The sequence below is a fragment of the Trichomonas vaginalis genome, chromosome V (assembly GCF_026262505.1).
Source record: "Trichomonas vaginalis G3 chromosome V, whole genome shotgun sequence".
NCBI lineage: Eukaryota > Parabasalia > Trichomonadida > Trichomonadidae > Trichomonas > Trichomonas vaginalis.
In genome coordinates this window covers 30,504,233-30,525,030 of record NC_067207.1, presented here as the reverse complement: position 1 = coordinate 30,525,030, position 20,798 = coordinate 30,504,233, and the positions used below count along the sequence as shown (strand labels likewise).

Genomic DNA, 20,798 nt, shown 5'->3' with positions numbered 1-20,798 from the left:
CCATGAATGGAAATGTTTCCGAATGGTATAACGAATGCGACAATGCCATTAGAAGGTCAGAAATAGTTCCTGGAACTTACGAATATACAACTGCTGTTTCTTATGGAAACGTAGGTGAGTTTGGTGAAGGTTCTTCAACAACAGTAGATATTGCTTGCGACAGGTTTCATATTATTTCTATTGACAACTCATTCTTATACGTGGAACAAGACATTGAAATAAAACCTTCTGCCAAGTTGTCTGACAAGAAAGGTTGCAATGGAATTTTCTATGTCGGATACCAATATGCTCCAGAAGTTTTCATGGGATATAAGATATATTCTAACTCTGACTTAGTTCAAACAGTAACATGGGCAAACTATGAATGGTTCGCTTTGAGAAACTCAGTACAACCACAAGCTAGAGAACAAACAGACCAGTATGCAACTATTGAGAAAATAAGAAGACTTGACCCTAACGTTCCAGGAGTTTATGTTAACCTTTCTGGTTCAGATGGAAATGCTGCCACTAAAGTAAAACTGAAACTTAGAGTTCCTTTGTCGTCTTTCCTCATCTTCAGGTTTTTAAGATACTTGCCAAACTGGGCAGGAAAAATTTCTATCGAACTTACTCCAAGCAAAAATAACTTAGTCATTGCACCAACACAAGACCCATTCACTCTTACAGACGTAAAGGGAGCAAATCAAACGTCATTCGCCGACTTTTGCAAAGATAAGGTTGACTTAGACTTTGGTTTCTCAAACTTCAACACTGAAGTAAACTATTATTTCAATGCTGCTGGAACTGCTTGGGACCCAGTTAAGTTCACATGCGAAAAATTTGAATGCAAGAGAATAGAAAGCAGACTTGCAGTCTATATGTTGGACCCAGATATTTCAAATGCTTTAGCTGCCAAATATATTGCAGTTCCACTTATGTTCCCTATACACCAAATATCTGTCAAAGACTTTGCAGGTGAAGTTGGAAACCAAAGTGCTGACCCAGGTGCAAGAACAGATATTGCTTTAACAACTGCAATGAAACATGCAGATACTATGTTTGTACTGTTCAGACAACTATAAATGACTATTCTTGTTTCTACAACCCCGGTATTAAATATCATATAAACATAGATGGCAAATATTATCCAAGAGAAGAATATTCTACAGTTGAAGATATGAGGTCATACAACTTGACATTAGATGCTATGAACTTTAACAACAACTTCACAACAACCATTAACCCTGAAATGCAAAGTTCTATTATGCCATATGTGAAAGTATGGACTCATGCAGGAGGTCAAAAAAACTCAATATACAAATAGAGACCGTTCAAACTTTTGGCTTGGCATTCCATTTGCTGACTCAGAAGACTTTATGGGTGGTATTTCAACTGTTGGTACAGTTCAAATACAATATACTGGTGACAGAGACGGTCCAGATGAATTGAAAGCAAAGAAGTTTACAAAACCAATAGCACTTTTCACGGAAGATGCTCTTTTGAAGATTCGTTCGATGAAACCTGCTGGAGCTCCTCAGATTGGCATAACGACAGCTTCCATCGAGCAGATTTTTGGCAGCAGGTCAGTAAGTTGTTCTTGAACTGACTTCTCTCCGTCAAATATTGACAGTACGCCAGTTTTGACATAAAATTGTAAGATAAAACTTACCTTTAGAAATATCTGTAAGTTTTGTTGTTATATTTTTGTCAACGTCAAGAACTTTCACCATTTCAGTTATACCAACTTTCTTTGCTTTATGAAAATATTTTGGTTCAGCAAATATTGCTATTCTATAACATTTTCCATTGTTTGTGTAAAGAACTATTCTGTCAATGAACTTGTATTGTTTGTGTGTGTAAACTTTGTTCTGCTTCAATTCGAAGAGATACTCAAATACGTCCATCTTTTTATTCTAAGTAAAATGTCATTTCCGAAAAATAGAAGCGTAAGTGTTTCAAAAGGTTTAATGGCGGTGGCAGATGTGAAGTTAAATTCACCAACTCAAACAAACAGTCAAAGTGTTATTGTCAATGTCAAAGAAAGAGATGTTGAAATGGGGAAACCATACGAAGACGAAAATGGTATAACAATAGTTCCTGTAAAAGAACAACCAACATACCCTGAAGTTAGCAGAGACTTAAGTTCTGTTGCAGATATTCGAAATGACTACCAACAACTTAAAGACAAACTTAAAACTCAGGAGAAGATTTGTCAAGCTTTAGGTATAATGTTAAACTTGGTCGAACACAACCCTGTAAAAGTGAACTCATATGTCATTGCACCTCATGAAGTTTTGAAAGAACTATTGAAACTTTTGACAGAGGCAGACGATATAAACATCAAAGAAATAGAACCCGACATTGCTTGCTGTGGTGTTTCATATAATGTCATTGACAAGATATACGTTATGAAAGGAGGTGAGACGTTGAACTTAAAATATAGTTTCCCAGACGTTATAAAAAATATTTGACGACCACAACATTTCATTAAAATTTAGTTGCTAAGTAAATGGCAGAAGACATAGTGGTTTATACTTACGACTAAAAACCTGAGTCATATAATTCTATAACAACAAACTTACAAAGTCCTCAAGGACGATATTGTAAACTAACCTTAAACACAATGACGACTAAAGCCTGTTTTGCTCTTTTGACACCAGAAGACTTTGTTGTTGTGAATGGTAAAAAATACTTCTTTGAAGATACTTACTCAGATATACCACCAACAGGTTTTGTTGACTTATTTAATACTTTAAGGACGGATGTAACATGTGCTGCAACTAGAGCAGGTTTCATTATGTTTGGATGTCCGACCGAGTTTACTATAAACGATATGAGCTATAATACAAAACTTATATCTGGTTTTTACTACCAACAGTTTCCTATAACAGGAAAAGGTGTCATACAAGGTTTGTCTGTTCCATTGACTTTAAGCACACCTATTTTATATATTGTTTCAAACTTAGGTTCAAAGTGTTATTCGAATGTCGACAGAAACTACTATGACCAAAAAATACTCATGCGTATAAACAACACTTTCTCTGCTGGTTTGCCTATTGTTCATTCGAATGCAGAGTTTTCCAGCTTTAGTGAACTCAAACACTTTAGCAAACATAAACTTAACCTTAGTTGACGCAAACTTTGTTCCTGTAAAACTTTTATGTCCTATGTATTTGTCAATGACGGCAGAAAGTTTCGAATTGGAAGATGCAACTGGTGAAAGTATTGTACTACAAGAACAACTTCAACAACAAATAGCTCAAGAACAACAAATGCAACAAATGGAACAAATGCAACAACAAAGTCAAGAATAAAAAAATATTTTTTTATTTTTATAAAAATGTACAGAATAGATGTTTCAGATTTTATGACTTCCAAACATTCAGAAATATGTGTCCATTTCGAGGAGACTATAACAAAGCAGTCGAGAATTTGAAAACGTTTAGTCATTTATGTCGACTCTGCCCCAGAATGTTATGTTATGAAAGAATGGGATGTTGTCTTTAACAAACCTAAAGCGACAATAGTTTCAGAACAAGAATGTAAACAGAAACTTAAGAAAATAAAAGTCGTACAAGTTGGAATGAAGATGTTAGATGCTTGGGATATCTTATTGTCAAAACTTGAAGATTTTTCAGTTCGTGGTATAAAGTTTTATACACCTTCTCCAAACTTCTATTCTATCTTCACTGGATATAAATACGAACAAGTAGAATGGAAAGAAAATAGTATAGAAGCTTGGTTAGACCATGTCAAAGAAATTATATGCAATGGAAACGAAAAGGTTTATGAGTATATCTTATGTTGGTTTGCAAACATCTTACAACATCCAAGTGCTAAAAATGAAACTGCTCTCATCATAATTGGAAAACAAGGAACTGGTAAGAACACTTTCTTTACAGATATTTTATGCAAACTGTTAGAGGGCTATTCGAATCCGAATATGACAAACTTAGAAAACATCTGCGGTAAATTTAACTCTTCAATAGAGAATATGAAACTTATAGTATGTAACGAACTTCAAAGTATAGATACAACAAAAGTTTTGAACTCAGATGCTTTGAAGAGTCTTATAACAGACAAAGTTGGAGTTGTTGAAAGAAAATATAAAGACCAAAGAGTTTGTGAAAATGTTGCAAACTTCGTCATGGTTTCAAACAATGCCGTTCCGATGAAGTTAGAAAGTTCTGACAGAAGATATGTAGTTGTCAGAACGTCAGATTCTCATATGCAAGATACAGAATATTTTGACGACTTAGCAGAAACTTTGACATCTGACTTTTACAACCACTTGTTCTCATATTTCATGACATTAGATATTTCTAAGTTCATCCAAGACAAATTCCACATACCGAAGAGAGACAAACATTGTTAGAAGCAAACAAGAGTGTATATGAACTGTTCATAGATGAAACTGACTTTGAGTGTTTAGATGAAAGGTCATTGTACGATTCGTATAAACAGTATTGTCAAGAGTATGGTTATATGACAGCGTCTAAACGAACATTCTTGGCAAATGTCAAAAGTCTTTTAGACGTACAGAATGGTGTATATACAAAGAAAAATTTTTCTGAGTAAATTTTAAAAAAAAATATTTTTTTATCCGATAGAAAAAGATGACAGAAAAATTAACTTTTTACATAGCGCCAGACCCTTCTTGCCCACATCTTTTTAAGCCACAATATATAGACATAGAACTAAATAGAGAAAGCGAAATTCTACAAACAGAAGAAACATATAGAGACCTAGATAACGAAAATGGATATGCGCTATTCTGGTTAGATTGTCCTTATGAAATGTATGAAAAAAAGGCTTTATATGAAGAATATAGAAAATATTGTCATGAAAACGATATAAGACCAAGCTCTAGAGAAAAATTCTATGCTGGTATAAAACATCTTTTCGAAGTTCGGAATGGCAAATATACAAAGAAAAATTTTTCTGAGTAAATTTTAAAAAAAATATTTTTTTATCCGATAGAAAAGATGACGAAATTCATCTCAGTAAACAAGTACATGTCAGGACTTAAAGAAGAACTAGACCCATTCACATATTTGAATGTTTACTTCTACCATTTTGAAAAGTCTACATTTGACAAAGTTTGGAACATCGAACCGGTTAAGTTTGCTATTGTGACTAAAAATGGTGCGAAATTTGAAGACTTAGACATAGAAGGTTTGTTAACAGTCAAAGAAAGTTTTGACAGAAGGTTCTCAAACCTTAAAGAAGGCAAAGCATACAAACTTGTTATACCTTATGAACCAAAGAAAGCAGACGACTATGAATATTATGAGTCTAAGATAGTTGAAGTTCAAGGTAAATTGGGTAAAAAGATTTTAGAGTCTAAGCCGGTGTTTGCTCCTAAAGAGGAAGAGAACATTGACATTGACCCAGAAATGTTCTAAAAATAAAATTTTATTTTTACATGTCAAATTTCTTTTTCTCTGGCTCTGGTTCTTTCTTCTCTTCTTCTACTTTCTTTTCTTTCTTTTCTCTCTTCTTCTTTTCTGGTGGAGTTATGTCAAATTTCTCCGAACCATATTTTTGTAAAAGTTCTTTGTCCTTTAATAGCTCTTCTATTCTGTTTTCTATTTCATCTTCAAGAACAGCGCATGTGTCTTCTTTGCATTCTAAGAAGTTTTGTTGGACTTCATCTCTCCAAGAGGCGTCATCTCTGTCAACAAGTCTGTCATTGACAAATTTTAAGACTGCTCTGCTTAATGTTTTATGGTTCTTGTCATATTCCCAGAAACAGAACTTTAGAACAAATTCACCTTTCTTGTTTACACTATGTAAGATTTTATGGTCGACAGATGTTTTGCTGTCGAAAAGCTTGTCTCGAATATAGATAGCGAAATCGCTAGACATTTTCTAAAAGATAAAAATTTTAATTTTTCTAAAAATATGTTAGAAAAAAAGTTTGCTGACATTGACAAAAAATTTGAGAATGTTTTAAACAAGAACAAGAGGAAGTTGGAAAATGCTCAGATAAAACCCATACATGACAAGTTCTTATTTGCTCAGAATGGTATAACAGGTCTAATTGCACCACCTGGGTCGGGTAAGACTTTCACTTATCTTAAAATGGCTGCACAACAACAAGAACTAGATGAGAAGAACCCATTCTATGAGTTAGTTGTCATTTGTAGTACTTCGGATCAATTTGACCAAACCGTCAATTCGTTCAAAGATATTATAAAAAAGTCAAAACTAGTATGTATAAAAGATACTGAGTTGTTAGATTGGATAAAGAAGTACCAAAGAAGAGTTTTGAAGTACAATGCTATAAATGAGTATATAAATTCGAAGTTTAAAGACCCAAATGAGGAAATGCAGAGAATATTAGAGAAGAAACACTTCAGAAACAAACAGAAAGAGATAGAATACATTTCGAAGAAATTGCAATCTTACGATTGGAAAACGTACCCTCATAGATGTCTTCTTATCTTAGATGACTTTGCTTCTCATCCTTTGTTAAAGAACAGAGAACAAGACATGTGTCGAATTCTTAAGAAGCTCAGACACTTTAACATCTCAGTCGTAATATGTGTACAGACAGCCAAGAGTTTAAGTAAGGATGTAAAGAGAATACTTACTGACATTGTACTTTTCCCCGGATTGTCCGAAGACGATTTCATGGAACTTATGAAAGAGTCCATGGCAGGTAAGTTTGACAGACATGAACTATGGGAGAGGTACAAAGTCATACAAGACCCTCATACTTCTTTCAGAATTCATATCTACGCAAACAAAGTTCAAATTGTAAAAAGTCAAGCGTAAAAAATGTAAGTGTTTAGTCTTAGTCTGTTGTGGTTCTGCAGCTTTCGGTTCTTCTGGCTTTGGAATGGACTCGGTTGGTGGTACGTCAGTCATCCGTTTGTGTCCTGTCGGAAGGAAGAACTTTTCCTGTTGGAAAGAAAAATTTTTCCTGTTGGAAGGAAGAACTTTTCCTGTTGGAAAGAAAAACTTTTCCTGTCGGAAAGAAAAACTTTTCCTGTCGGAAAGAAAAATTTTTCCTGTTGGAAAGAAAAATTTTTCCTGAAGGTCGGCCAAAAAGTTCTCAATTTTCGAAAATTTGAATGGTTTACGGACGGACAACAAGAAAATTTTTTCCTGTTGGAAAGAAAAATTTTTCCTGTCGGAAAGAAAAACTTTTCCTGTTGGAAAGAAAAATTTTTCCTGTTGGAAGGAAGGACTTTTCCTGTTGGAAAGAAAAACTTTTCCTGTCGGAAGGAAGGACTTTTCCTGTTGGAAGGAAGGACTCGGAATGTCGGAAGGAAGGACTCGGAATGCCAGAAGGACTCGGACAAGACAATTTACCTTATAGAGCTACCTGAGCCATCTTTGGTGTCAAGCTTGAAAAATAAATGGTTCATCTACTCTGCTTGTTTGAAGTTGTCAAAATACTCTGTTATTTTTTCTTTCAGTAGCGGTAAGTCTTCTTTGAAGGTAAGTATTGTACAACCTTTCATATCAGTGTGTTTGAGGTAACGTATCTTGAACTATTTGTTTCACATCTTCATTCGGTGTCATTGAAATCGGTAAGTTTTCGCGATAGAACCAATTTCTGTTAGATTTGTAAATCTTAGCAAGGTCGTAAAGCTTTTGTTGTTTCTTCTGACTAAATGCAACATAACCATATCTCTGTCTTCTTCATTTTCCATCTCTTCAGTGTAAATCATATACTTATAGTTCTTTTCCTTTCCTTTTGGTACCGAACGTGGTATTCTTTTCTGTATGTTTTTGTCTTCTTTCATCATATCTTCTCTCTGCTTTGTACAAAGTTCGTCAAGTAGCATAAGTATGTAGATTGCATAACGAGGTGAAGCCCACATTGCTATTGAACTAACTAGGAACTTATGAACATATATACCTTTTAGATGTGATGGTAAGTTTTGTCTGTCTTGGTACATCTTTTTAAGTTCTACATGTTCAAACTCACTGAGGAGTTCATGAGTGCTATTTAATTCAAACCAGTCGTCTGCGTGTTTAGTGTCTGGTGCAAAACATGCTGTCAAAATACTTTGCATTTGGTACATGTCATCTTTGACCGAACGAATGAGACGTAACTGTTTGTTATACTGAACTCACTCGTATTCTTCATTTATATCTTCATGAACGATAGCAGTTGTTGTGTTCTCTGTTGTTGTCATATCTGTCTTTACATACAAAATAAAAAAAATATTTTATAAAAAACTAGCGTTATTTTCTATCTTGTATAAAAGACCAAAAATAAACGCTTTACATGTATTTTTCAGCAACTTCGTCAAATAATTTTATAGCTTTAGCTATCTCATCTACTTCAAACGTTTCTTTACCTTTCGTGGGAGCACCATACATTTTCTCAAACTTTTCAAGTAGTTCTGTTTCAGCAGCTCTCATTTTTACAAACATTGACTCTATTGACTGTACTGTCATATCTTTTAGTTATATTAAATGTTCTTCCTATCTTATATCTCTTTGTATTGAAGTCCTTCGGTTTCTGAACGATGTAAAGTAAGCCTTCACTGCAACGTTCAGTATCGAATGAACCATATGTTATGAAATTATATCCAACAACTGGGTCAATCCAGAACAAAACTAGTGGTATAAGACTTTTGTCTATAAGATATGCTCTTGTTCCATGAAATGCTACTGATATCATAAGCTCAGGATTTCTTGTCAAAATTTTCTGAGCTGAAGCATTTCTAACCCAGTCGTGTGCTTTCTTTCCAGATGGAGATAAAATGTCTGACAAAGAATATTTTTTGTATTTCTTTGAGTATCTTACGTTTAAATCACCTATTCTAACCACTTTGGTCTCATTGTCTATCTTTTTAACTGTTTCAAACTCAGTGTTTGTCATTTCCTGTTCTTACATACAAAATAAAAAAAAATATTTTAAAAAAACTAGCGTTAATTTTATTTTTTCTATCTTGTATAAAAGATATGATTTCATAGAGTTTTTTTACGATTTTCATAGAGTTTTGGCGACCAGGGTTTTTCACCTACTCGCAATTTTTCACGATTTTCATGTGTTTTATGCAAGACCGAAAAAAGTCGGTCTAGAGAAATTTCACGATTTTCATGAGTTTTTTTCACGATTTCAGGGATTTTTTTACGAAGTGTTAAAGTTCACTTCGTCAAAAAAATACAGTTATATCATGAAATTTGGTCATTTTTCCAGCAAAAATATATTTTAGGTGAGACCATGTGCCCATGTGCCTCGGTCATTTTAACTTCTCTGAAAAATGGTGACAACACGACATTTTGACAACAACACAGGAAATAGACTTCTTCGTATATGTTTTGTTGAGACTTCATCGTCAATGAGCGTAAATCAGACAAAAATGAGTTTTGGTTGAAAAAACAGGTGGAGCCAAAAATGGCTCGACCTCAAAACAAGCATTTTGTGAAGAATATACCAACCCGCGGAATTCCGGCGGTTGCTTTTTTTATACAAAATTCAACGGGTGAAAAAACAGGTGAGAAAACGGGTGAGATCTCACCACTTCACCTAAAATATATTTTTGCCGAATTCAATAAAAAAAATGGTTCATTTACTCACAATATTTTTGTACAAAACGACCCCAAACTTTTAACCTCTCTTCTGCAGCTTCTAATGAAATTTTAGCGAGTTCATATTCTCTAAATTCTCTCTTTAAATCTTCTTGTTCCCATTGGTCTAGTTCGTATGGAGAGTCTCTATAACCAGAACATATCTCACGTTCATGTTCTATTTGTTTTTCATGCATTTTTCTAACTTCTTGTTCGAACAAAGGTTTTGCATTCTCTACTGTATCTTCAAGTTCTTCTTCATCTAATTTCTCATGAACTTTCTTGTCTATGGAGTCCAGAATTTTTCCAACTGCTATACAATATTTTGGAGAAGCCCACATTGCTATATAGTTTACGAGTCTTGGGTCTACATACGTTCCTCTAACCTGTTTGATTTCATCAGGAATTCCTGCATGAACTTTGTATAAAAAGCAACCGCCGGAATTCCGGCGGTTGGTATATTCTTCACAAAATGCCGTATAATACTCTTCCCAGGACTTATTTTCCAACAACTTTCTAAAGTCTTTCCTAAACTGCTGACACATATTTGTTACATTTATATAACCATCCTTGTCTCTACGTAAGACTTCAATACCGTTGTAAGTGCCTTTTGTGAATGTTTCGCCATTAGATTTGTTCGTGAACGTTTTTGCTTCGACTGTCATTTCTGTTCTTACAATAAAAATAAAAAATATTTTTGAGTGGTACGTCGGACATCCGTTTGTGGCTTAACCGTCGGACATCCGTTTGTGGCTTAACCGTCGGACATCCGTTTGTGGCTCGACCTCAAAACAAGCATTTTGTGAAGAATATACCAACCGCCGGAATTCCGGCGGTTGCTTTTTTATACAAAATTCAACGGGTGAAAGAATACGATGAAGAAGTCATGACAAAACATTGACGATGAAGTCTCAACAAAACATTGACGATGAAGTCATGACAAAACATTTACGAAGAAGTTTATTTCCTGTGTTGTTGTCAAAATGTCAAGTTGTCACACTTTTTCAGAGAAGTTCATTTGACCTGGTGACCTGGTGACCTGGTGACCTGGTTCCACCTAAAAAAACATCTACCCTAAAATATATTTTTCAATACTTTTTCAGCACTTTTCCGTAGTTGTATATGAAAGACAATTCGAGATAAAAGTCATAGTACAATGGAATAATATGCTGCACACCGTTTGTTGTGAACCAAACTTGAAAGTCAGAGAAACTGTTACTAGGTGGTTCGTAGAATTTAGAAGCAAAGTCATAAAAGTCCTTACCAATACAAAGAAAACTGTTGTTGCTTGAACTGAAACTTGCATGAAACATGACATTTTGAGGGTCAAACACGTTTCTATAAACTGTCAAATCTGCTGGTGGAAGTATAAAATTAAATGGACCATCTGGTGGTAATGGTTCGTTCTGGTTTAGTAACCGAAGAAATTGTGCCCAAGAACGTTTGTCTACTCCCCAATATAAAAACTCTGTATCTCTTGGAGGGTTAATTTCAATCTTTTGAAATGAAACGGTTGAGTTCATCTTGTTATATTCTAGTTTCAGATAGTACGTTCCATTTAGTAAAGAGTGGTATTTTTCTTGAAATTCCCAGTAGTATTTGTTTATTTGAGTTTGAAAGTCATTTAGAGTTTTCTCAAGACTTTCGTCTGAACGAATTGTAAAGATTTTTATTTCATCAAATTTTTCTATTAGACCATCAGAACCTTTATATTGACCATGAAAATATACTGCGAACATGAAGGCGTTAGTTCTATTTGAAAACAAAACTCTTCTAAATCCTATTGCCTTTGCATCTGAAGGACTTTGAAGCCAACGAATTGGATAGTCAAACCTGTAAGCTCCGGATGAAATTTCTTCATCTGATATAGTCCTACCGGCATTTGTGAAGATATAGTCTAACGGTTTTGTATCTGCTACTTTTGTTCTTTGTTTTTCAACCTGAAGCATTTAATATATGTAAAAATATATGGTTTAAAAAACGTTTTAAAATGGTATGCCATATAGCTTCTTGAATTTGTTAAGAAGTATTCGAACGCATTTTCCATCTGTATCTCTAGTGTTTACATAAGCATAGCCCGCCTTAGTAAAATATACTTGTAATTTCCTATAGTTTACGCCGGTATAAAAGTAGAAAGAGTCTTGTTCTTCGCTATAGTAGTAAAACTCAAACATATGCTTGCCATAGTCTGTAATTTCAATTGTTTCATCTTCTAGTTCGTCGACAAATTCGAATACAATATCTCCAAATTTGCCTTTGTTCTTATTGTTTTCAGAACGAGTGACCCAACGCAAGTTTTCAAGTCTATTGTCGTTTCTTATACGGTTTATATGGTCTACAAAAGGTAAATTGTTAGGGTTCGGTATAAAATGAGTTGCAATGACAATATGTTTAAGATAGCGTTTTCTACCCATATTCACAATAACATATCCGTCATTTCGCTCCCATTCGCTTAAAACTCTTTTTGTCTTTTTGTTTCTGACTTCAAATGACTCACAACAGTGAATTTCATATTTCTCATCTAACAAACAAGTTTCCCAACGGTCTTCTCCAACAAACTCAGCGTACATTTCAAATAAAATAAAAAAATATTTTTTTAAAAAATGTTTTATTTCATGCAATGTTTTATTTCATGCAATGTTTTATTTCATGCAATGTTTTATTTCATGCAATGTTTTATTTCTGTGCCGTCTTCAAGTATACCCCAGTACTTACGTTTGGAGAGAACATGAACTTCGGAAAATACCTTGTCTAGCTTAAAACAGCCCATCTTTTCACCGACCATACCCATTTCAATGAGTTTGTTATAGCCTTCTTCGTTCGTCATGAGCGCGTCGATGTTCTCATAGTATACCACTACTTTGGATTTGACTTCGGAGAAGAATTTGTTGTAGTTGTCAAGGACTGCCTTTGCGAACTGAGGGTAAGACCAATGTTCGACAATAGGTTTTAATGTGGTTACTAAGCCACTTTGACCTTCGGTGAACTCGTACTTCAAAACAAAAGGAGAAAACCTTTCAACAAAGTTGTCGACCTTCTCATAGTGTTTACTCTTCATCTTTTGAGGTTTCTTAATGGAATATCCCCATGTCGAATTCATAAGCAATTTGAGTGTAATTGCAAGTTTGGGGTTTGAAGCTTTCCTAATATCATACAGTTGTTGTATGACCTTTCCAACTGTATAGTTCCTTCCCGGGAACTCACCATCTTCGTTTGGAATTCCAGTCGGAATATATTGGACAAACCTCATGTACGCAGCGTTAAGGTCGACATAGTATATTTTTTCATATGAGTCGAACTTGTCGCATCCAATCGGTCCAGTTTGTGGAAATTCAAGCGAGTCTCTTATCTTCTGAGAAACTTCTCCTGTTATCTCATAAACATCGTCAAAGCAACCTGTTTCATATAAAACCTTCTGACCTAACTCTGATGCTCTCCAATACAATTTGACATCAACTGGATGCCTCAATGGAAGTTTGTTTATAGCATCTTGAAGTTCTTGCAACCTCATTGGAAGTTCTTCTGGTTCAGGTTGGTATCCGAACAATCCAACTCCTTTTGGAACTGTGTACTTCTTTTGTGCTAGAACTTTGTCTGGAACAACTTTTGGTCTTACCAACAATGAAAAGTTTGTTTCGTCTTTTGGTACAAAAGTTTCTGTCAGCTTGTCATCTGGAATTGGTTCCAACAAACCTTTCTCGAAAAGAATGTTAACAGCTCTGACAATGTTGCACTTACCTTTTCCGAACAATGGGTTTGTAAGACTTTCGTTCAACATGAAGTGGTTGTGGACAATTGCAATCTTCAACCATGGTAAGTCTTTGTCAACAACATAGTCGTCATGTGAAAAACCTTTCTCAGTCGGAATGTTGACTCGGATATTGACATTTGCCAACGGTGCAACTTTTGCCAATTGACCTCTGAGCATGTACCTTGTCTTCACACATGACTCAAGATACTTCATTTTCTCATCTGTAACAAGACCAGAGTTCCTGAGACATGTAAGAATGCAAGGTTCATTGACAATTGTTTCAATTGAATTGTAAATTCCATACCTTGTCAAGTCAATGTCAGACTTGTTTATGAACGGGAAGTATCCAGCATGTTGTCTGACTGCTTGAGGGTTAGGTTGGTACCATTCGAACTTGACACTTGCAATTCCTTCAATTGCATTCAAAATGTCTGAGTCGGAGTCAACCATTTGTTCTCTCTTTGTAGTCTTGAAAGCGTCAAGAAGTTGTGCGGCTGTTGTGACATTGCCATGTGCATAGTAAATGTGACCATCCAAATCTGTTATGGTCAATCTGAGATTGTGTCCTTTCTTATTTCCGTCTTGAATTGCAGCAAGTACACCCATGAAGCCTTCTTTGTTCTTTCCTTCGTCAAAGTTTACTGTAAAGGTTCGACCAGATGTAATTTTACTTCTAACTTCACGATACTTTTCATATGCATATCTTGTTCTTTCCATGGGAGCATGTGCGTCTTCACCTTTTCCTTTTTTCCTTCTCAAAGGATGCAATTGTTCGTCATGTTTCCAGTAGAATCTGGCAAAGCCGTCGTGTCCTTCAACTTGAGGTTCACTAACATCGAAAGGCATGTCCATAAGACGTTCTTCTTCTAACCTCTCTAGTCTGTTTGGATAATTGGCACGTGCTGTTTCCAAATCCATTTCGTAGCGAAGACCAGCCAGTTTGTCATAGACTTTTATGGGTCTTCCCTTCCTATATTTAAAATTCTTCGAAACTCTCCAACCATATCTTTGCAACTCTGCTTTTATTCTAGCAGATTTTCTATCCATTCTATATAGGGGCATTTTTATAAAAATAAAAAAATATTTTTTTTCTTTACTTAACATAACCACCTGCTGCCATAAGTCTTTGACGCCAACCCATACCAGCTAATGAAGGTTGACTTGGTTTAGTTTCCAAACTAAACTTTGGTTTTGGTTTATCTTCAGTTTTTGGTTTCTCTTCTTCTATTGGTTTTTCGTCACTTTTCGGTTCCTCTGACCTCACCTCACCTGCAGGTTTAGTTGTGTCGTCAACATCTTCATAAATATCATATGCCATTTGTTTTTGTTTTCCTTTCAACTTTTTGTGTTTGTTGTAAAGTTTAGAATATTTCGACTCTAAGTCAATGAGATGTTCTATAATGAACTGTTGGTCAGTGAAGTAAACTTTTCCATCTGTTGTCTCGAAAGCTCCTTCAGACTTCAATATTTTATTTGTGAGAGTCTGTTTCTTTTTTGAGATACTAGCCGTTCCATTTTTATGAAAAGTGACTTTGTAGTTAGGGTTTGTATTTCCAGACCTGGCACTTTCTATTATTGAATTTTTCTCTTCATCTGTAAGTTCTTTGACAGGTTTTGACAATGGTTCTGAACTTTTTGTTTGTGGGGTGAGATCCACGGTTTCAACTTCTTCGGTCATTTCATCTCAGTAAAAAATTTTAGTTTGGTTTGTTTTCAACTGGTTGTTGTTGTTTTTTAAGTCGGTCTAAAACTTCCTGAGGTATAGGAAGAACTTGACAAACACGTTGTGTAACTGCTGGAAGTCGACAAATCCATCTTGAACCCATTTGTCTCAATGCTGTATTGTTCATTTCATCTCAATAAAAAACTTTACATTCCCCACGTTTGAGGCGGTTGAGGTTGGTTGTTGTTTACCCACTGTTGTGCATGGTTATATCCTCTGTTAAAGAATCTTTCACCTTGGTCCATATAGTGTCCTGCTTGGTTATAGTAGTCATTTGCTTTGTTATAGTAGTTTCCTGCTTGTCTTCCTACATTGTCCATCCATCCTTGAACTTTTCCTCTTGTTTCAGGATTTGGAATAAGATTTGCTGCATCTCGTGCTACATCCCAACCTTTCTGTACAGTTTGTATAATAGGTTGTGCTTTCTCTTTCAGTATACCTAATGTACTCAAAATCTTCCTTCCAACTCCAAATACACCTCTGGCTATTGTTCCCACTGCGGGTAAAAATCTAGATGCGACTCCTGCTAATGCGCCAAATAAACCCATTTCTTATGGGTTAAAAAATGACGAATCCAAACAAGGACCCCTATGTTTCTAAAGCGACAAAGAAAGCACTCATGGTAAAAATCTTTAGTTCAACACCAAATGCTTGGTTTATGGATATCTTGGAAAACATTCCGAGGTATAGAGAAGATGGACCACCATACTGGCTAATATTTGTCGGTCAGAACACAAGATACTGTGAAGCCATACCATTATGGTCCAAAAATATTTTAGATGTGAAAACTGCTTTGACAATATTCGTTGACAAATACCATCCAACAAAACTGACATCTGACTGTGAAAGTTCTTTCAAATCAGACGATATTAAAAACTATCTGCGTTCAAAAAATGTAAACCAATATTTCATTGTCGACCAAAACCATTCTGCTCTTGGTGTCATTGACGGTTGTATAAAAATGTTAAGAGACTTAAACCAACCACAAGGTGGTGAGGTAGATGAAATGTCATATGACGACAAGTACAGACATTTCTCCATGGCAAAGATGAGACAAGTTTTAAATATTTACAATAACCGTAAACAAAAAGGTTTGGGAAACCACTCCCCCGAAGAAATGAAAAACAACCCTGACTTAGAGAAAGACTATATATTTAACAATTTAGTCAAAAGAGACAAACAAGAAAGAATGCCGGGCTTCAAACTTCAGAAAGGAGACAAAGTAAAAATAGAAATACCTAAACGCGACCCATATGAAAATACTATTGACTATGACAACAACAAGTACCCGACAGGTACTCACATTCGTGTTCGTAAAAATAGAAGAAAGTATACAAGAGAATATTATGAAGTTTTAGGCAAACATGGCAAAATGTACACATTGCAAGCAGAAGATAAAACGACTATTGTCAGACCTCGTTTCAAACTTGTCAAAGTTCAAGGTGGTATACTTTCAAAGACAGTTCCTAACAAATATAAGACAACTCCTGACGAATATGCTAAAGAAGTTGAAAATGACGACTAAGCAATTCTATACCATGCACAAACTGTCATGTAAGGTGGCATGTATTTTTTACCTAGTCCTGTAGATGTTGTTGTAAAAGTATGTTGGTGGTTTCCAGTTGTATCTGTCCACATTCCATTCCAGTCTACTGGGTCGTTTGGAAAATGAGATCTTGACATAACTTGAATTTGCATTGAAGTCTGAGAAACAGTGTTATATCCTTGTTTGCAAACCCTATGACTATGGTTTCCATTAGAACTTGTTGTACCAGAATGACTATGTGGTGGCAAGTTGTCGACAGATATCCTTTTGCTTCCACCTGTTTCCTTTGGAGTGTTTGCACAATACAAAAACCTTTCGAGTATTTGTTCCCATGCACCAACACCAAACATTGCTTGAGGACCTCTTTCATCCATAGATGTATAAATAGAACCTACTGGGTTCATTAAATCAAACATATGAGATATTATAGGATTGTCTCTTTTGAACTTAAGATATAGTGCAACTATTTCAGGTTTCTTCTGGTTTGTGTCAGAATATTTTTTATAATATAATCTTATGTTTTCAGGGTAGGTAAAGTCTTGACTATAATATTTATTTCTGTCATCTTCATAATAGTATACTATTCTCGTTTTTTCTATTGCATTATATCTTTTATATCTATAATATTCTAAATATAATGTTTGCTTTTTTGGGTCTACATGTGGTGTTTTGTCGTCATCTCCATACTTATAATAATATGGTGTTGGAGCTGGGTCAGGCAATGTCATATCTGCCATTTCATAAACTCTTAAATATTTCTTTTGTTCGTCTCCATATAAGTTTAAGTAGCAGTTGTTGTCTAATGGAACTTTAACTTGTGTACCATCGTTCTTTTTATAGCTTACATACATTTCATTGTTATTTTTCGGAATGAGTTTATACCGTATACCATTTTTTAAGGAATGTACAAACTCCCATCTAAAATATTTGTTTTCTTCATTGACAGAAAAGTCACCAACCATAGTTTCAATATTTTTTGTTGTTCCAACTAAACTTTGGTATATTTCATTGACATATGTTTTATCTGCTTTTGTCTCTAAGGTTTCTTGTAAGTTTGTAATATTTGCAATGGTATGTGTATGTCCAACGTCACTTTTCCTGTTTAAGGTTTCTTGTAAGTTTGCAATATTTGCAATGGTATGTGTATGTCCAACGTCACTTTTCCTGTTTAAGGTTTCTTGTAAGTTTGTAATATTTGCAATGGTATGTGTATGTCCAACGTCACTTTTCCTGTTTAAGGTTTCTTGTAAGTTTGCAATATTTGCAATGGTATGTGTATGTCCAACGTCACTTTTCCTGTTTAAGGTTTCTTGTAAGTTTGCAATATTTGCAATGGTATGTGTATGTCCAACGTCACTTTTCCTGTTTAAGGTTTCTTGTAAGTTTGTAATATTTGCAATGGTATGTGTATGGTTCTTGTCGGCTTTAAGGTCTAAACACCCTGAAACCCATCCTGTATCAGCTTTAGTTTTTAAAATCTTTGTTGTCCGTTCATTATACCATTCAACCCTTTCTTTAATTTCATTGTCTTTTTCATCCACATATTCCTTATCTGCCTTCTTCACTAACGCACTAGCCACACATGCTAACTCATCGTCAACATATGTTTTATCTGCTAGTTCAGGATGAGTATGTTCTTTTGTTGCATATGTTGCATCTGCTCTGTCATGTTCTTCTTGAACTTTTTCAATGACATACTCTTTGTCAGCTTTGTTGTCAACATCTGCTTTCAAAAGAAGTTCTTTTATAGGTTTCTCGTTTAAGGTTCCTTTTGTTGGATTTATACAAACAGTATGGTTCTTGTTGTCTTGAAACAGAAACTCATCTGTCATTGGGTTTAATGTCAGTTTTAAGCTTCCTTCTTTCAATGACTCAGATATCTTAGAATAGTTTGAAAAGTTTGTTGTGTTCTTATTTAGAGCTTGTATAATGAGTTGTCGGTTGAGTTGTATTTCTCTCATAGACGCTGTTTCATTTGACATTTTTATTCTAGATAAAATATGCTTCCAATAGAAAAAGAAACTTCTAGAGTTGCTACAACTAAACCATTAGATGAACTTTTTACGAATGTCGGTCAAAAGTTTGAGACAGAGACCGTAAAGCATGAAGGCTATCGTTTTGACTACCCGTTAAGATGGCTAAGAGACCCATCCGTCACAAAAGCTATTGGCTTTCGTAGAATGAAGTTCATTTCAGAAGCCATACATGGTTTCCCATTTACGGTCGGTTTTGAAGTTCGATACTATAACAAAGAAAAACGTACGTATGAGAAATTTGAACAGGGAAAACTTTTACAAGTGAATTTGCTTGTAAACTTAGAAACAACTCTTCAAGCTTTTCAAGAAAAAATAAACGATATCTATCTCGAATATGCAAACCAGTATAACATTGACGAAGGAGAGTACCATCTCGATATTATATATGACAGGAAAAATGCAACTGTTAAAATCAAAGAATAGAAGACCTTGGAGAAAACGTTTATATTTCTACAAAATATAACAACTTGGCATGGTATAGATTTTTGAGGATGTTAAATCAGCCTGCAGCATATCCAGTACACCCGGACTTTTATGAAGTCGAAAACCCTAATGGAACATATGAAAATGTTTTCGACTCAGATGCTATTATAGTTCATGCTTCATTTTCTGGTGCACAAAACTCTTTTTTATGCTTGGCAAATGACTTTTACGAAAAACCTACAAAGCTATATGAACCACCGAGTGGAAGTATTTCAGACTTTCAAGTATGGTTTACTACAGATGGAAGAAAGAGAATAGTTCCATTATACCATGCGTTTTACTTAGAACTTAGTTTCATATACAACTACTATCGAACGGTAAAAATATAATTTTTTAATACGGTTGAGGTGTTGGATTTGGTTGCCAACTAGACTGTGGTGCAGGTTCAGGCTGTTGTATAACAGGAGCTTGTTCTTCTGGTTCAGGGTCTTTAGGTATAATACCAACGAACTGACCTACTCTTTTACCAATATTTTTGACACCGTTCCAAATTCCTCTTCCGACAGATTTTATTCCATTCCATATACCTCTTCCAACATTTCGAAAGAAGTTTCCAATACTACTGAAGAAACCCATTTTACTATATGTAAAAATCTAATGTCCGCCTAGTCTCTTACGTTTCCTGTTGAGTTCCATTGCATTCTTTAACTGGAGCTCATACATTCTATTTCTCCTCTGGTAGAAAACATACTCGGGGTCAACTCCTGTGTTCGCGTCATCTGCATAGAGTTGTTTATATCCCACTTCAGGGTTTGTATAAAACTCTTTCCATCTCATATTTGCATACCATGGTGGCAAACCTAACGCAGCGTCATTTGACATGGCAGTTTGCATTTGTACATCTGTTGGCACTTGACCATAGTTTGCCATTGCAGTTTGTATTCTAACTTCATTTGGAATATTCTCTGGGTTTGGTTGTCCAGGTTGCTGTGCATTCGCTAAGTTCTGTGCGTCCATTTAATATTAGATAAAAATATCTCTTACGAGTACATATACTGAACATTTGCAGGCATCGGTTCATCTTCATATTCTCTGTACTTTTCTGCCACGTCAAAGAAATAGATGACACAATGGAAAAAACCTAAAACAAGTAGTCCTATTTCAAACCACATTTACCTACCAATAAAATTTCTTTGTTATGACACTTTTTCCGGTTTATAGGACCTCTCTCATATTCTATCTTATCGTATCTAAACTCATAGTCATGTATGTCCTCTAACCATCTCATAACGGTTTCCAAACCACTTTTATCGGATGTAAAGTAAAAGCATGGATGGTTATGTAAAACGTCTAAAGTTTCTAAAGAGTCTCTCAAAGTCCAGTCTACTTGGTATTGAAAATCCCATGTGTTATAGAACGGTGGGTCTACTATAAAGAAAACATTTTCCTTGTCTTTAAATTTTTCATACAACTCTGTCCAATGACATCTCACAAACTCTATACCCTCAATATATTTTTCTATGTCCTCTTTGAAAACCTTTGTATAGTTAAGATATAAAACGTTTGACATAAGTGTTTCAATGTCATGAACTCTTATAGAACCACTATATAATAGTCTAGCAGATATACTATCCCAGTCTATATACTCTGCTTTTTTCAAAACCTCTCTGACAATATTTTTCTTATCTAATGGTATACGTTCCATGTTAGCTATAGGTATCTTTTCTTTTAACTCTTTCAATATTTTGTTTGTGTCTGGTATATGTTTGAGACGGTTCATATAGTTGTCGAAGTCATTGCATA

The 20,798-nt window shown here is 35.0% G+C and overlaps 11 protein-coding genes and 4 pseudogenes across 15 annotated transcripts, besides 1 other annotated feature; 5 read left to right on the top strand and 10 right to left on the bottom strand.

The window, feature by feature from the left end:
- Window positions 1-17,816: part of a mobile genetic element that runs on past the window's edge.
- On the top strand, window positions 3-851 carry TVAGG3_0431330 (protein of unknown function, DUF4106 family; the record flags this gene model as incomplete). Its single annotated transcript, XM_051233784.1, has 1 exon — window positions 3-851. A coding segment is annotated over one exon (849 nt), but the record flags the coding sequence as incomplete, so codon positions are not given.
- Window positions 1,947-2,269, top strand: TVAGG3_0431320 (protein of unknown function, DUF4106 family; the record flags this gene model as incomplete). Its single annotated transcript, XM_051233783.1, has 1 exon — window positions 1,947-2,269. A coding segment is annotated over one exon (323 nt), but the record flags the coding sequence as incomplete, so codon positions are not given.
- On the top strand, window positions 3,320-4,272 carry TVAGG3_0431310 (annotated as a pseudogene). The gene has a single exon. A coding segment is annotated over exon 1 (953 nt).
- On the bottom strand, window positions 5,401-5,847 carry TVAGG3_0431300 (uncharacterized protein; the record flags this gene model as incomplete). The annotated part of the gene is made up of 1 exon (XM_051233782.1): window positions 5,401-5,847. One exon carries the CDS (start codon window positions 5,845-5,847, stop codon window positions 5,401-5,403), a length of 447 nt encoding a protein of 148 aa, XP_051103512.1.
- On the top strand, window positions 6,310-6,759 carry TVAGG3_0431290 (protein of unknown function, DUF4106 family; the record flags this gene model as incomplete). The annotated part of the gene is made up of 1 exon (XM_001304058.1): window positions 6,310-6,759. One exon carries the CDS (start codon window positions 6,310-6,312, stop codon window positions 6,757-6,759), a length of 450 nt encoding a protein of 149 aa, XP_001304059.1.
- Window positions 7,356-8,009, bottom strand: TVAGG3_0431280 (annotated as a pseudogene). The gene has a single exon. A coding segment is annotated over exon 1 (654 nt).
- On the bottom strand, window positions 8,221-8,824 carry TVAGG3_0431270 (annotated as a pseudogene). Its single transcript has one exon. A coding segment is annotated over exon 1 (604 nt).
- Window positions 9,671-10,181, bottom strand: TVAGG3_0431250 (uncharacterized protein; the record flags this gene model as incomplete). The annotated part of the gene is made up of 1 exon (XM_051233781.1): window positions 9,671-10,181. A coding segment is annotated over one exon (511 nt), but the record flags the coding sequence as incomplete, so codon positions are not given.
- On the bottom strand, window positions 12,176-14,314 carry TVAGG3_0431240 (DNA/RNA polymerases family; the record flags this gene model as incomplete). Its single annotated transcript, XM_051233780.1, has 1 exon — window positions 12,176-14,314. The coding sequence occupies one exon, from the start codon at window positions 14,312-14,314 to the stop codon at window positions 12,176-12,178; it is 2,139 nt and encodes a 712-aa protein (XP_051103510.1).
- TVAGG3_0431230 (phage tail repeat-like family) lies at window positions 14,361-14,945 on the bottom strand (the record flags this gene model as incomplete). The annotated part of the gene is made up of 1 exon (XM_051233779.1): window positions 14,361-14,945. One exon carries the CDS (start codon window positions 14,943-14,945, stop codon window positions 14,361-14,363), a length of 585 nt encoding a protein of 194 aa, XP_051103509.1.
- On the bottom strand, window positions 14,965-15,117 carry TVAGG3_0431220 (uncharacterized protein; the record flags this gene model as incomplete). Its single annotated transcript, XM_001304824.1, has 1 exon — window positions 14,965-15,117. One exon carries the CDS (start codon window positions 15,115-15,117, stop codon window positions 14,965-14,967), a length of 153 nt encoding a protein of 50 aa, XP_001304825.1.
- On the bottom strand, window positions 15,137-15,538 carry TVAGG3_0431210 (uncharacterized protein; the record flags this gene model as incomplete). Its single annotated transcript, XM_051233778.1, has 1 exon — window positions 15,137-15,538. The coding sequence occupies one exon, from the start codon at window positions 15,536-15,538 to the stop codon at window positions 15,137-15,139; it is 402 nt and encodes a 133-aa protein (XP_051103508.1).
- A 720-nt stretch (window positions 17,817-18,536) lies between the features above and the next one.
- Window positions 18,537-19,384, top strand: TVAGG3_0431190 (annotated as a pseudogene). Its single transcript has one exon. A coding segment is annotated over exon 1 (848 nt).
- Window positions 19,385-19,388: 4 nt separating this feature from the next.
- On the bottom strand, window positions 19,389-19,631 carry TVAGG3_0431180 (serine threonine-protein phosphatase family; the record flags this gene model as incomplete). The annotated part of the gene is made up of 1 exon (XM_001304827.1): window positions 19,389-19,631. The coding sequence occupies one exon, from the start codon at window positions 19,629-19,631 to the stop codon at window positions 19,389-19,391; it is 243 nt and encodes an 80-aa protein (XP_001304828.1).
- An 18-nt stretch (window positions 19,632-19,649) lies between these two features.
- Window positions 19,650-20,012, bottom strand: TVAGG3_0431170 (uncharacterized protein; the record flags this gene model as incomplete). Its single annotated transcript, XM_001304828.1, has 1 exon — window positions 19,650-20,012. One exon carries the CDS (start codon window positions 20,010-20,012, stop codon window positions 19,650-19,652), a length of 363 nt encoding a protein of 120 aa, XP_001304829.1.
- Between the last annotated feature and the right edge of the window lie 786 nt (window positions 20,013-20,798).